The sequence below is a fragment of the Hesperophylax consimilis genome, unplaced genomic scaffold (genome assembly GCF_061612785.1).
Source record: "Hesperophylax consimilis isolate HC1 unplaced genomic scaffold, BYU_Hcon_1.0 scaffold_52, whole genome shotgun sequence".
In the NCBI taxonomy this organism is placed as follows: Eukaryota; Metazoa; Arthropoda; class Insecta; order Trichoptera; family Limnephilidae; genus Hesperophylax; species Hesperophylax consimilis.
Genome location: NW_028301282.1, coordinates 38,378 through 54,200, shown reverse-complemented (window position 1 = coordinate 54,200; position 15,823 = coordinate 38,378). Strand labels below are relative to the sequence as shown.

Below are 15,823 nucleotides of genomic sequence, written 5' to 3'. Positions count from 1 at the left end.
AACCTTATAAGAGCGTTGAATCGTCGTCAAACAGTGAAAATACCTGAAAAACCTTATAAGGGCGTTAAATCGTCGTTAAACAGTGAAAAAACCAGATAAACCTTATAAGAGCGTTAAATTGTCGTAAAACAGTAAAAACACATCGTCGTCAAACAGTGGAAATACCAGAAAACCCTTATAAGAGCGTGAAATTGTCGTAAAACAGTGAAAATACCCGAAAAACCTTATAAGGGCGTTTAATCGTCGTAAAACAGTTAAAACACCAGAAAAACCTTAAAAGAGCGTTAAATCGTCGTAAAACAGTGAAAATACCAGAAAAACCTTAAAAGAGCGTTAAATCGTCGTAAAACAGTGAAAACACCAGAAAAACCTTATAAAAGCTTTAAATCGTCGTAAAACTTTGAAAATACCAGAAAAATAGTATAAGAGCGTCAAATCGTCTGAAAACGCTGTAAAATATAGAAAAAATATTAAAATTGTAATAAATCGTCGTATTTACACTAAAAATCATTGAAAAACCCTTTAAATTTGTCAAATCATCGTAAAATAGTGAAAATACCAGATAAACCTTATAAGAGCGTTAAATTGTCGTAAAACAGTGAAAACCTATCGTCGTCAAACAGTGGAAATACCAGAAAACCTTATTAGAGCGTTAAATCGTCGTAAAACAGTTAAAACACCAGAAAACCCTTATAAAAGCGTTAAATTGTCGTAAAACAGTGAAAAAAGCAGAAAAACCTTATAAGAGCTTCCAATCGTCGTAAAACAGTGAAAATACCAGAAAAACCTTATAAGAGCGTTAAATCGTCGTAAAACAGTGGAAATACCAGAAAAACCTTATAAGAGCGTTAAATCGTCGTAAAACAGTGAAAATACCAGAAAAACCTTATTAGAGCGTTAAATCGTCGTAAAACAGTGGAAATACCAGAAAAACCTTATAAGAGCGTTAAATCGTCGTAAAACAGTGGAAATACCAGAAAAACCTTATAAGAGCGTTAAATCGTTGAAAACAGTGGAAATACCAGAAAAACCTTATAAGAGCGTTGAATCGTCGTCAAACAGTGAAAATACCAGAAAAACCTTATAAGGGCGTTAATTCGTCGTAAAACAGTGAAAACACCAGAAAAACCTTATAAGAGCGTTAAATCGTCGTAAAACAGTGAAAACACCAGAAAAACATGATAAGAGCTTTAAATCGTCGTTAAACAGTGAAAATACCAGAAAAACCATATAAGAGCGTCAAATCGTATTTAAACGCTGTAAAATATAGAAAAAATATTAAAATGTAATAAATCGTCGTGTTTACACCAAAAATCATTGAAAAACCATTCAAATTTGTCAAATCGTCGTAAAACAGTGAAAATACCAGATAAACCTTATAAGAGCGTTAAATTGTCGTAAAACAGTGAAAATACCAGAGAAATCTTTGAAGAGCGTTAATTCATCGTAAAATAGTGAAAATACCAGAAAAACCTTATAAGAATGTTAAATCGTCGTGAAACAGTGAAAATACCAGAAAAACCTTATAAGGGCGTTAAATCGTCGTAAAACAGTTAAAACACCAGAAAAACCTTATAAGAGCGTTAAATCGTCGTAAAACAGTGGAAATACCAGAAAAACTTTATAAGAGCGTTTAATCGTTGAAAACAGTGAAATTACCAGAAAAACCTTATAAGAGCGTTGAATCGTCGTCAAACAGTGAAAATACCAGAAAAACCTTATAAGGGCGTTAATTCGTCGTAAAACAGTGAAAACACCAGAAAAACCTTATTAGAGCGTTAAATCGTCGTAAAACAGTGAAAACACCAGAAAAACCTGATAAGAGCTTTAAATCGTCGTTAAACAGTGAAAATACCAGAAAAACCTTATAAGAGCGTTAAATCGTCGTAAAACAGTGGAAATACCAGAAAAACCTGATATGAGCTTTAAATCGTCGTATTACAGTGAAAATACCAGAAAATCCATATAAGAGCGTCGAATCGTCTTTAAACGCTGTAAAATATAGAAAAAATATTAAAATGTAATAAATCATCGTATTTACACTAAATATCATTGGAAAACCCTTAAAATTTGTTAAATCGTCGTAAAACAGTGAAATCACCAGAAAAACCTTATAAGAGCTTTAAATCGTCGTAAAACAGAGAAAATACCAGAAAAACAGTAAAAGAGCGCTAAATTGTCGTAAAACAGTGAAATCACCAGAAAAACCTTATAAGTGCGTTAAATCGTCGTAAAACAGTGAAAATACCAGAAAAACAGTATAATAGCGTCAAGTCGTCTTAAAACGCTGTAAAATATAGAAAAAATATTAAAATGTAATAAATCGTCGTATTTTCACTAAATATCATTGAAAAACCATTCAAATTTGTCAAATCGTCGTAAAACAGTGAAAATACCAGATAAACCTTATAAGAGCGTTAAATTGTCGTAAAACAGTGAAAACACCAGAAAAACCTTATAACAGCGTTAAATCGTCGTAAAACAGTGAAAATACCAGAAAAAACTTATAACAGCGTTAAGTCATCGTAAAATAGTGAAAATACCAGAAAAACCTTATAAGAGCGTTAAATCGTCGTAAAACAGTGAAAACACCAGAAAAACCTTATAAGAACGTTTAATCGTCGTAAAACAGTGGAAATACCTGAAAACCTTTATAAGAGCGTTAAATTGACGTAAAACAGTGAAAATACCAGAAAAACCTTTTAAGAGCGTTAAATCGTCGAAAAACAGTGAAAATACCTGAAAAACTTTATTCGAGTTTTAAATCGTCGTTAAACAGTGAAAATACCAGAAAAACCTTATCAGAGCGTTAAATCATCGTAAAACAGTGGAAATACCAGAAAAACCTTAAAAGAGCGTTAAATCGTCGTAAAACAGTGGAAATACCAGAAAAACCTTATAAGAGCGTTGAATCGTCGTCAAACAGTGAAAATACCTGAAAAACCTTATAAGGGCGTTAAATCGTCGTTAAACAGTGAAAACACCAGATAAACCTTATAAGAGCGTTAAATTGTCGTAAAACAGTAAAAACACATCGTCGTCAAACAGTGGAAATACCAGAAAACCCTTATAAGAGCGTGAAATTGTCGTAAAACAGTGAAAATACCCGAAAAACCTTATAAGGGCGTTTAATCGTCGTAAAACAGTTAAAACACCAGAAAAACCTTAAAAGAGCGTTAAATCGTCGTAAAACAGTGAAAATACCAGAAAAACCTTAAAAGAGCGTTAAATCGTCGTAAAACAGTGAAAACACCAGAAAAACCTTATAAAAGCTTTAAATCGTCGTAAAACTTTGAAAATACCAGAAAAATAGTATAAGAGCGTCAAATCGTCTGAAAACGCTGTAAAATATAGAAAAAATATTAAAATTGTAATAAATCGTCGTATTTACACTAAAAATCATTGAAAAACCCTTTAAATTTGTCAAATCATCGTAAAATAGTGAAAATACCAGATAAACCTTATAAGAGCGTTAAATTGTCGTAAAACAGTGAAAACCTATCGTCGTCAAACAGTGGAAATACCAGAAAACCTTATTAGAGCGTTAAATCGTCGTAAAACAGTTAAAACACCAGAAAACCCTTATAAAAGCGTTAAATTGTCGTAAAACAGTGAAAAAAGCAGAAAAACCTTATAAGAGCTTCCAATCGTCGTAAAACAGTGAAAATACCAGAAAAACCTTATAAGAGCGTTAAATCGTCGTAAAACAGTGGAAATACCAGAAAAACCTTATAAGAGCGTTAAATCGTCGTAAAACAGTGAAAATACCAGAAAAACCTTATTAGAGCGTTAAATCGTCGTAAAACAGTGGAAATACCAGAAAAACCTTATAAGAGCGTTAAATCGTCGTAAAACAGTGGAAATACCAGAAAAACCTTATAAGAGCGTTAAATCGTTGAAAACAGTGGAAATACCAGAAAAACCTTATAAGAGCGTTGAATCGTCGTCAAACAGTGAAAATACCAGAAAAACCTTATAAGGGCGTTAATTCGTCGTAAAACAGTGAAAACACCAGAAAAACCTTATAAGAGCGTTAAATCGTCGTAAAACAGTGAAAACACCAGAAAAACATGATAAGAGCTTTAAATCGTCGTTAAACAGTGAAAATACCAGAAAAACCATATAAGAGCGTCAAATCGTATTTAAACGCTGTAAAATATAGAAAAAATATTAAAATGTAATAAATCGTCGTGTTTACACCAAAAATCATTGAAAAACCATTCAAATTTGTCAAATCGTCGTAAAACAGTGAAAATACCAGATAAACCTTATAAGAGCGTTAAATTGTCGTAAAACAGTGAAAATACCAGAGAAATCTTTGAAGAGCGTTAATTCATCGTAAAATAGTGAAAATACCAGAAAAACCTTATAAGAATGTTAAATCGTCGTGAAACAGTGAAAATACCAGAAAAACCTTATAAGGGCGTTAAATCGTCGTAAAACAGTTAAAACACCAGAAAAACCTTATAAGAGCGTTAAATCGTCGTAAAACAGTGGAAATACCAGAAAAACTTTATAAGAGCGTTTAATCGTTGAAAACAGTGAAATTACCAGAAAAACCTTATAAGAGCGTTGAATCGTCGTCAAACAGTGAAAATACCAGAAAAACCTTATAAGGGCGTTAATTCGTCGTAAAACAGTGAAAACACCAGAAAAACCTTATTAGAGCGTTAAATCGTCGTAAAACAGTGAAAACACCAGAAAAACCTGATAAGAGCTTTAAATCGTCGTTAAACAGTGAAAATACCAGAAAAACCTTATAAGAGCGTTAAATCGTCGTAAAACAGTGGAAATACCAGAAAAACCTGATATGAGCTTTAAATCGTCGTATTACAGTGAAAATACCAGAAAATCCATATAAGAGCGTCGAATCGTCTTTAAACGCTGTAAAATATAGAAAAAATATTAAAATGTAATAAATCATTGTATTTACACTAAATATCATTGGAAAACCCTTAAAATTTGTTAAATCGTCGTAAAACAGTGAAATCACCAGAAAAACCTTATAAGAGCTTTAAATCGTCGTAAAACAGAGAAAATACCAGAAAAACAGTAAAAGAGCGCTAAATTGTCGTAAAACAGTGAAATCACCAGAAAAACCTTATAAGTGCGTTAAATCGTCGTAAAACAGTGAAAATACCAGAAAAACAGTATAATAGCGTCAAGTCGTCTTAAAACGCTGTAAAATATAGAAAAAATATTAAAATGTAATAAATCGTCGTATTTTCACTAAATATCATTGAAAAACCATTCAAATTTGTCAAATCGTCGTAAAACAGTGAAAATACCAGATAAACCTTATAAGAGCGTTAAATTGTCGTAAAACAGTGAAAACACCAGAAAAACCTTATAACAGCGTTAAATCGTCGTAAAACAGTGAAAATACCAGAAAAAACTTATAACAGCGTTAAGTCATCGTAAAATAGTGAAAATACCAGAAAAACCTTATAAGAGCGTTAAATCGTCGTAAAACAGTGAAAACACCAGAAAAACCTTATAAGAACGTTTAATCGTCGTAAAACAGTGGAAATACCTGAAAACCTTTATAAGAGCGTTAAATTGACGTAAAACAGTGAAAATACCAGAAAAACCTTTTAAGAGCGTTAAATCGTCGAAAAACAGTGAAAATACCTGAAAAACTTTATTCGAGTTTTAAATCGTCGTTAAACAGTGAAAATACCAGAAAAACTTTATCAGAGCGTTAAATCATCGTAAAACAGTGGAAATACCAGAAAAACCTTAAAAGAGCGTTAAATCGTCGTAAAACAGTGGAAATACCAGAAAAACCTTATAAGAGCGTCGAATCGTCGTAAAACAGTGAAAATACCAGAAAAACCTTATGAGAGCGTTGAATCGTCGTGAAACAGTGAAAATACCAAAAAAACCTAAAAAAGAGCGTTTAATCGTCTTAAAATAGTGAAAATACCAGAAAAACCTTATAAGAGCGTTGAATCGTCGGAAACCAATTAAAATACCAGAAAAACCTTATAAGAGCGTTAAATCGTCTTTTAACAGTGAAGATACCAGAAAATCCTTATAAGAGCTTTAAATCGTCGTAAAACAGTGGAAATACCAGAAAAACCTTATAGGAGCGTTAAATCGTTGAAAACAGTGAAAATACCAGAAAAACCTTATAAGAGCTTTGAATTGTCGTCAAACAGTGAAAATACCAGAAAAACCCAATAAGGGAAATAACAGTGAAAGCACCAGAAAATCCTTATAAGAGCTGTTAGAAATTGGAGTTTGTTGGCTTTGCATAGATGTCTCTGTGTGTAGATGCTTGCCTTTCCAACGGACTGAAATTAATAAATAAGTTGATAGTTTTTTCAATAGATGTCGCCATAAATGCTCCCCTGCTAAAAGTCAATAAATAGGTTGATTTATAATTTTCTTCCTCTTCTGTAATAAACATTTCTGGCGAAACAAGTGGGTTTAAATTTCTACCTGGATCCAAAATTATACATTGGACCTTCGTGCCGCATCCGTATTATCGATTGAATCGCGGATGATAAAAGAACCAGCAAACATCTTCAACATCCAACATCAGAGGGGATCTTCAGAAAAACGGGCAAGTGACCATATCCCATATACCTACCTTATTTTCCCAGGCAGGAGAGCATGATTTATTACACAGCCGTATTTCTTTGTTTGTTTTAAAATTGAATCGGGCTGATTGTTACCAAGTGTTGTTTGAATTGATTTCATACCCATCATCGAAATTGTAGTAAGCAATAATAATTGTTACAACAATATAAAAAGAAGTTAGAATACAAAGCAAGTATTTTAAATTTCTTAAAAGATTTATTACGAGCGGTTATATTTGAAAATCCGTTAGTTTAAATTTCGAAAGTTACCGCGAGTCGGTAAAAACACCAACCCAGCCGCGAAGCAAGCTGACGCATGCGCGGTGGAGATTGTGGAGAGAATAACAATAGTGTCAAATTGTTTTCTTTTTGACAGCCATCGAGCTGTTGCATTTATAAAATTCAGATAAAATTCATTGTTTATCGGTTAGTTAGTAAAGTTCTGTGATCAAGGACAGTGCACGTGTAGTGATTGATTACAAGTGATTATCATTTGACAATACGTTCTGTGAATACCTCCTTTCTTGATATTTAAAAATGGATCTCAAAACTTTGATTAACCAGCGTGGAATTTGCAAGGCGAAATTAACTAGGTTCAATGAATATATAAACGGTGATAATTTGTCGCAATCTGAAATTGAAGTCAGATTGAAGAAACTTGAACCAATTTTAGACACTTTCGACTCATTACAAGATAACATAGAAGCAATTTCGCCGGAAGAATTAACCAAAACAGAAAGGCAAGCATTTGAAAATTTATATTATAATCTTGTTGCTAAGGCTAAAGATAAATTGTTAAATAAAGTTCAGAATACAACATCACATAACATACGTTTGCCTATACTTGAGTTGCCAAAATTTAATGGGAGTTACGAAAAATGGTTGAATTTTCGGGATACTTTTGTTGCTTTAGTTGATAATAATCCATCTTTAGAAGTTATTCAAAAATTGTATTATCTGCGATCATGCCTCGAAGGTGACGCAGCTAAATTATTAACCTCACTTCCAAATAACCAGGAGAACTATCATACTGCATGGGAAATGTTAACTTCTCGCTATCAAAATATAAAAATTATTATACATAAGCACGTTGAAGCATTATTTAAATTGCCTGAAATAAAATTTGAAAATTCCGTAGCATTAAGGAATCTTATCGATGAATCCGAATTACATTTAAAATCGTTAAATAAGTTAAATATACCCACCGAAAATTGGGATATCATGTTAATATATTTATTGTCGCGAAAACTAGATAGTGAAACTCGACATCATTGGGAAGTATTTGCCACAAAAGAGAATCTACCCACATATAAAGAGTTTATAAAATATTTATCAGATCGAGTTCAGATTTTAGAATTTGCTGGGATTACTGAAGGAAAATTTAATCAAAATAAAACTTTTCCTTTCAAATACCGAAAAGAAGCTATGATTTCTTTAACGCCTCAAATGACAAAATGTATTATTTGCAAGGGCGATCATAAGGTTTATAATTGTAAAAAATTTTTAATATTAAATACTAAGGATAGAATTATAAAGATACGTCAAGTAAATGCGTGTTTGAAATGTTTGTGCTTGGGTCATAAGCTAAAAGAATGTAAAAGTAAATACAATTGTCGTATATGCGAAAATAACTCGCACAATACTTTGTTGCATTTAAAAAAGGAAACAGATAATTCGAAGTCTCAGGATAAGGATTCACCATCAACATCAAATAATGAACCTTTAGTTACAAATCACTCTACGAAAATATCTAATAGTTTTGTTTTGTTATCTACCGCCGTTATTAAAGTGTTGAATAATAACGGAAATTTGATTAAGGCTAGAGTTTTATTGGATAGTGGTTCTCAATCCAATTTTATAACAGAAGAATTTGCAACAAGGTTGCAATTAAAACCCAAAAGGGCAAACATACCGATTACCGGAATCCAAAACAAAATATTGAATATTAAAAATAGCATAAATTTAAGAATTTTCTCGAACTATTCACCGTATGAAAGAGACATAGAATGTCTCGTTTTGAAAGAAGTAACAAGTCATCTGCCGCAAATTTCTTTTCAGAGAAAGGATGCCAACATACCTGATGGTCTTCAGTTAGCGGATCCTGCCTTCTATGAAACAAGCTCCATAGATATGCTACTCGGAGCGGAAATCTTTTGGGAAATTATGAAGCAAGATCAACTTCGAAATGGAGACTCAGGACCCATATTACAGAGAACTGAATTCGGATGGCTGGTGTCAGGACCCATCGTCACAACAAAAATAAAAAGGCCAGTAAAATCTTGTCAACTATCATTAAATATAATCCATAAACAGATTGAAAACTTCTGGAAATTAGAAGAATTCCAACCGGTGAAGCACCGGAGCCATGAGGAGCGAGCGTGCGAGGAGATTTTCAAGGACACTTATAAAGGGAATGACAATGGTCGTTTCATGGTAAGCTTACCACAGCGCCCCTGTGTTAAACAGTTGGGAGAAACGCTGCCCATGGCGGAAAAAAGACTTTGCAATTTGCAAAGGAAATTTTCTTCAAATCCTGACCTGATGAAAAAATATAAAGAATTCATGCAGGAATATATAGACTTGGGTCACATGACCCAGTGCGAAGCACCTTCTAATGAAGATTGTTATTTTTATTTGCCACATCATGCAGTATTGAAAGAATCGAGCACTACCACTAAGACTCGAGTGGTATTTGACGGTTCAGCAAAATCATCCAATGGTATATCGTTAAACGATGCTCTCATGATAGGACCTGTTTTACAGAAAGATTTAGCCGCACAATTGATATGTTTCAGAAAACACCAGTACGCGATAACAGCCGACATTGAGAAAATGTACAGGCAAATATTGGTGCGACCCGAAGACAGAGATCTACAGCGAATAGTATGGAAAAATTTCCCGGAGGAGGAAATTCAGCATTATCGACTTAACACCGTTACCTACGGTCTGGGGCCGTCATCATTTTTGGCAACTAGATGCCTCCAACAGCTGGGAAATGAAAATATATCATCAAACCACAAGGTCAGTCAGATTATAAAGAATAATTTTTATGTGGATGATTTAATTACTGGAGATGAAACTGAAGAAAACTGTTTAATAATTAAAGAACAACTAATATCCATCATGGCATCCGCTGGGATGAACTTAAGGAAATGGCGGTCGAATTTGCCCTCGTTATGTTCGAAGGAAGAAAACATGTCAGATATGATTATTAGTACAGATTCAAATGACAACAAAATATTAGGCCTGTCTTGGAACAATCAGCAGGATAATTTCCTATACACAGTGAAGTTATTAAAAAATCCAATTAATAGCAAACGACAAATACTGTCATGCATTGCGTCCATATTTGACCCGTTAGGATTAATAGGTCCTGTTACTGTTATTGCTAAATTATTGATGCAAAAATTGTGGCAGGCAAGGCTTCAATGGGATGAGCCTATTCCATATGATATGTTGAAGACATGGGAAGCATATGTGAATGAACTGCCTCAATTAAATAATTTAAGAATAGGTAGAAAGATAATATGTCAAGATCATGTAAATTTACAGCTACATGGATTTTGTGACGCCTCAGAAAAGGCATATTCGTCCTGTGTTTATATGGTGTCTACTGACAAATTGGGTAAGAAGTACTCCAATTTGATAATGTCCAAATCACGGGTAGCGCCTTTGAAAAGTGTTTCTCTACCCAAGTTAGAATTATGTGGAGCCGTATTACTGACAAGACTAGTGAATTACATTAAAGATGCTCTATGTACTCCGGATATACCTACTACATACTGGTGTGATTCCCAAATAGTACTGTGCTGGATCAGGGATCAGCCGGTAAGATGGAACACTTTCGTTGCTAATAGAGTGGCGGAAATCCAGGAAACCAGTCAGCCGGAGCAATGGAACCATGTACGGTCAGAAGACAATGCAGCAGACGTGCTTTCCAGAGGAATCGGCGTTTCACAGTTATTAATTTCCAGCATTTGGTGGCATGGTCCAGATTGGCTGACGTTGGATTCAGCGTGCTGGCCAAATTCCAACTCATTTTGTATTGATCCACCAGAGATCAAAACAAGCTCGGCACTGTTATCTGCTGTGAAACAGGACTGGGACATTTTTGATAGATATTCCAATTTTTCCAAATTACAGAGAGTAACAGCATACCTTAATAGATTTATTTTTAATTGTAGAAACCCTTCGCAGCGCCGCTATAGTAAATTGACAGTTAGTGAGTTGGAAAATTCAGTAAACAAATTAATATCTCGGGCGCAATCATACTGTTTCAGAGACGAAATTCGAGCTTTAAATAATGGAGGTAATATACCTAGGAATAGTGCACTAAAGTCATTAGATCTTTTTATTGAAAGGGATCTAATTCGTGTGGGGGGAAGGCTCTCCAAAGGTAAAATGGTAACCGAAGGCCAGCAGCACCCAATTTTGTTACCTTCGCATCATAAATTAACAGAGTTAATTGTAAAACACTATCATTACTTGAACTTACACTCGGGAACGCAGTCATTATTGGCGTTGATTAGAATGAAATTTTGGCCGATTAAGGGAAGGAATATTGTAAAAAAAATAATAAAAAAATGTATAATTTGTTATAGATGTAATCCCAAATCCGAACAGCAGTTGATGGCCGACCTGCCAGCTGAAAGAATAACTGAATGTAGGCCATTTCAGATAACAGGAGTGGACTACTGTGGACCAATATTAATAAAGTCGGGTATTCACAGAAAATCACATAGCGTTAAATCATATATTTGCTTATTCGTATGCATGGTCACTAAAGCCGTGCACTTAGAAGCTGTGCTGTCCTTGAGCGCAGAGAGTTTTTTAAACTCTTTGAAACGGTTTATCTCGCGTCGTGGTAGACCAAGCAAAATGTTCTCGGACAATGCAACCAATTTTAAAGCGGCTAATAATGAACTAAGAGAAATTTATAATTTTTTAAATATGTCTAATGATAAAATTGATAATTATTTATCCACATTAGGAATACAATGGCAATTTATACCAGCTCGTGCGCCGAACTTTGGGGGGCTCTGGGAGGCTGGGATAAAGTCAGTTAAGCATCACTTAAAAAGAATAACCAGTATCGCTTCATTAACTTATGAAGAGATTAATACGGTGTTGTGTCAAATTGAATCTTGCTTAAACTCCAGGCCACTGTCTCCCTTATCAAATGATCCTTATGACCTTAATCCCTTGACTCCCGGTCACTTTCTAATAGGAACTAGTTTGGCGGCGATTCCAGAACAAAATTTGGAACATATCACATTCAATCGATTAAACAATTACCAAAAACTAATCCAGATTGTACAATTTTTCTGGTCGAGGTGGCGGAAGGAGTACTTAGCAGAACTTCAAACCAGAAGCAAATGGACCAATAGGAATCAAAGGCAGATGCGGTCTGGCGACATGGTCGTAATAAAGGAGGACAACGTCCCTTCTTGCTACTGGAGGCTGGGACGTGTGAGCGCCGTTCATCCTGGCGCTGATGGAAGAGTTCGCGTGGCGACCATCATCACGTCGAAAGGCATCATCCAGAGGGCCATATCAAAGATCTGTCTGTTGCCAATAGATGACAACGAGGAGTTGAAAATGTCGACACCCCCACCCAACGGACCAGACGCTGAGTAAGCGCAAAATAAAAAAAGGTTTTGTGCAAAACAATATAAAAAGTTTCGTGATAAAAACAATATAAAATTTTTGTGTATTATCATAAATAAAAATAAAAAATAATAATAATAAATTAAAAGAAGATAAGGAAGAAATAATAATAAATAAAAGGTAAAAACAGTGCATAAAAAAGTGGATAACAATAAAACTTGCGAGTTTGATAAAAAATGTACAAAATAAAAAAAGGATTGTAGATCCGTATATACCAAGAAAAAAAAAAAAAACACTTTAAAAATGAACGCTTATAAACCGAGATAGCCTGCTGGCTATATGTAATTTCAAACTACACAAATACATCTGAAGAAACTAATTATAAATGTGGTAATGAACTATAGAAAAACACAAACCCTTAAGAAGGATGACCAGGAAACCAGCGCTCCATGTTGTGTTGTCTATATTATTTGTTTTATGTTTGATTATTGTTATGATTTCTGTTAGAACAAGGTTATTGGAATTATCTTAGTTGTTAAATTATAGTATAGAATAGCTTAGTGAATTGCATGAATTTGATTTGAACGAAAGTAATAATTTTAATCTCATAATTAATTTGTATAATTTTAGTTAGTTTGAAATTGTCATTTCGTTTTTAGAGTAGTCTTATGTTTAAACTTATGCTTAGAAATAGGTTACCTATTATTTCAAATATTTATTGTTAATCAATTTTTTTTGTATTAACAGTAATAGTAAATAATTACTATTTTTGTTTCTTCCAAATTAATTTTGGCATATATGTAGATATTTAGCTGCTTAATTTTTATTCTTATGTTTTGGGGTTTGTTTCAGAAAAAATGACCTCCAATCCTTTTTTCGGGGGGAGTTTATGTTAGAAATTGGAGTTTGTTGGCTTTGCATAGATGTCTCTGTGTGTAGATGCTTGCCTTTCCAACGGACTGAAATTAATAAATAAGTTGATAGTTTTTTCAATAGATGTCGCCATAAATGCTCCCCTGCTAAAAGTCAATAAATAGGTTGATTTATAATTTTCTTCCTCTTCTGTAATAAACATTTCTGGCGAAACAAGTGGGTTTAAATTTCTACCTGGATCCAAAATTATACAGAGCTTTAAATCGTCGTAAAACAGTGGAAATACCAGAAAAACCTTATAGGAGCGTTAAATCGTTGAAAACAGTGAAAATACCAGAAAAACCTTACAATAGCTTTGAATCGTCGTCAAACAGTGAAAATACCAAAAACCCAATAAGGGCGTTAAATCGTCGTAAAACAGTGAAAACACCAGAAAATCCTAATAAGGGCGTTAAATCGTCGTAAAACAGTGGAAATACCAGAAAAACCTTATAAGAGCGTTAAATCGTCGTAAAACAGTGGAAATACCAGAAAAACCTGATAAGAGCTTAAAATCGTCGTATAACAGTGAAAATACCCTAAAATCCATATAAGAGCGTCAAATCGTCTTTAAACGCTGTAAAATATAGAAAAAATATTAAAATGTAATAAATCATTGTATTTACACTAAAAGTCATTGAAAAACCCTTAAAATTTGTTAAATCGTCGTAAAACAGTGAAATCACCAGAAAAACCTTATAAGAGCTTTAAATCGTCGTAAAACAGTGAAAATACCAAAAAAACAGTATGAGAGCGTTAAATCGTCGTAAAACAGTGAAAACACCAGAAAAACCTTATAAAGCTTTAAATCGTCGTAAAACAGTGGAAATACCAGAAAAACCTCATAAGAGCGTTAAATCGTCGTAAAAGAGTGGAAATACCAGAAAAACCTTTTAAGAGCGTTAAATCGTCGTAAAACAGTGAAAATACCAGAAAAACCTTATAAGAGCGTTAAATCGTCGTTAAACAGTGAAAATACCAGAAAAACCTTATAAGAGCGTTAAATTTTCGTAAAACAGTGAAAACAAATCGTCGTAAAACAGTGGAAATACCAGAAAAACCTTTTTAGAGCGTTAAATCGTCGTAAAACAGTGGAAATACCAGAAAAACCTTATCAGAACGTTAAATCGTCGTAAAACAGTGAAAATACCAGAAAAAACTTATGAGAGCGTAAAGTCATCGTAAAATAGTGAAAGTACTAGAAAAATCTTATAAGAGCGTTAAATCGTCGTAAAAATGTGGAAATACCAGAAAAATCTTAAAAGAGCGTTCAATCGTCGTAAAACAGTGAAAATACCAGATAAACCTTATAAGAGCGTTAAATTGTCGTAAAACAGTGAAAACACCAGAAAAAACTTATAAGAGCGTTAAATCATCGTAAAAAAGTGAAAATACCAGAAAAACCTTATAAGAGCGTTTAATCGTCGTAAAACAGTGAAAACACCAGAAAAACCTTATAAGAGCGTTAAATCGTCGTAAAACAGTGGAAATACCAGAAAACCCTTATAAGAGCGTTAAATTGTCGTAAAACAGTGAAAATACCAGAAAAACCTTACAAGGGCGTTAAATCGTCGTAAAACAGTTAAAACACCAGAAAAACCTTATAAGAGCGTTAAATCGTCGTAAAACAGTGGAAATACCAGAAAAACTTTATAAGAGCGTTGAATCGTTGAAAACAGTGAAATTACCAGAAAAACCTTATAAGAGCGTTGAATCGTCGTCAAACAGTGAAAATACCAGAAAAACCTTATAAGGGCATTAAATCGTCGTTAAACAGTGAAAACACCAGAAAAACCTTATAAGAGCGTTAAATCGTCGTAAAACAGTGAAAACACCAGAAAAACCTTAAAAGAGCGTTAAATCGTCGTAAAACAGTGGAAATACCAGAAAACCCTTATAAGAGCGTTAAATTGTCGTAAAACAGTGAAAATACCAGAAAAAACTTATAAGAGCGTAAAGTCATCGTAAAATAGTGAAAGTACTAGAAAAATCTCATAAGAGCGTTAAATCGTCGTAAAACAGTGAAAACACCAGAAAAACCTTATAAGACCGTTAAATCGTCGTAAAACAGTGGAAATACCAGAAAACCTTTATAAGAGCGTTAAATTGTCGTAAAACAGTGAAAATACCAGAAAAACCTTATAAGAGCGTTAAATTGTCGTAAAACAGTGGAAATACCAGAAAAACCTTATAAGAGCGTTCAATCGTCGTAAAACAGTGGAAATACCAGAAAAACCTTATCAGAACGTTAAATCGTCGTAAAACAGTGAAAATACCAGAAAAAACTTATAAGAGCGTAAAGTCATCGTAAAATAGTGAAAGTACTAGAAAAATCTTATAAGAGCGTAAAATCGTCGTAAAAATGTGGAAATACCAGAAAAATCTTATAAGAGCGTTCAATCGTCGTAAAACAGTGAAAATACCAGATAAACCTTATAAGAGCGTTAAATTGTCGTAAAACAGTGGAAATACCAGAAAAACCTTTTTAGAGCGTTAAATCGTCGTAAAACAGTGGAAATACCAGAAAAACCTTTTTAGAGCGTTAAATCGTCGTAAAACAGTGGAAATACCAGAAAAACCTTATCAGAACGTTAAATCGTCGTAAAACAGTGAAAATACCAGAAAAAACTTATGAGAGCGTAAAGTCATCGTAAAATAGTGAAAGTACTAGAAAAATCTTATAAGAGCGTTAAATCGTCGTAAAAATGTGGAAATACCAG

At 33.6% G+C, this 15,823-nt stretch overlaps 1 protein-coding gene across 3 annotated transcripts; it reads left to right on the top strand.

Moving 5' to 3' along the window:
* The first annotated feature begins 6,430 nt into the window (after nt 1–6,430).
* LOC149408833 (uncharacterized) lies at nt 6,431–12,737 on the top strand. 3 transcript variants are annotated; one of them, XR_016305368.1, is made up of 2 exons: nt 6,431–7,324; nt 8,643–8,984. XR_016305368.1 is itself a non-coding variant. In XM_089650391.1 (2 exons), exons 1-2 carry the CDS (start codon nt 7,122–7,124, stop codon nt 12,219–12,221), a joined length of 1,239 nt encoding a protein of 412 aa, XP_089506517.1. In that variant the 5' UTR covers nt 6,460–7,121; the 3' UTR covers nt 12,222–12,737. The 3 variants fall into 3 exon arrangements, 2 of the variants coding, with proteins under 2 accessions (XP_089506517.1, XP_089506518.1); XM_089650391.1 differs by lacking the exon at nt 8,643–8,984 and adding an exon at nt 11,186–12,737 and having other exon boundaries at nt 6,460–7,324; XM_089650392.1 differs by lacking the exons at nt 6,431–7,324; nt 8,643–8,984 and adding exons at nt 9,001–9,605; nt 11,186–12,737.
* Nucleotides 12,738–15,823: the final 3,086 nt, after the last annotated feature.

Bases quoted from the DNA above. Each gene is read 5' to 3' on its own strand.
- LOC149408833 (XM_089650391.1), top strand. From the start codon at position 7,122: ATGGATCTCAAAACTTTGATTAACCAGCGTGGAATTTGCAAGGCGAAA. The intron at 7,325-11,185 runs GCAAGCATTTGA...AATTTGTTATAG, and splicing joins GAATTAACCAAAACAGAAAG to ATGTAATCCCAAATCCGAAC.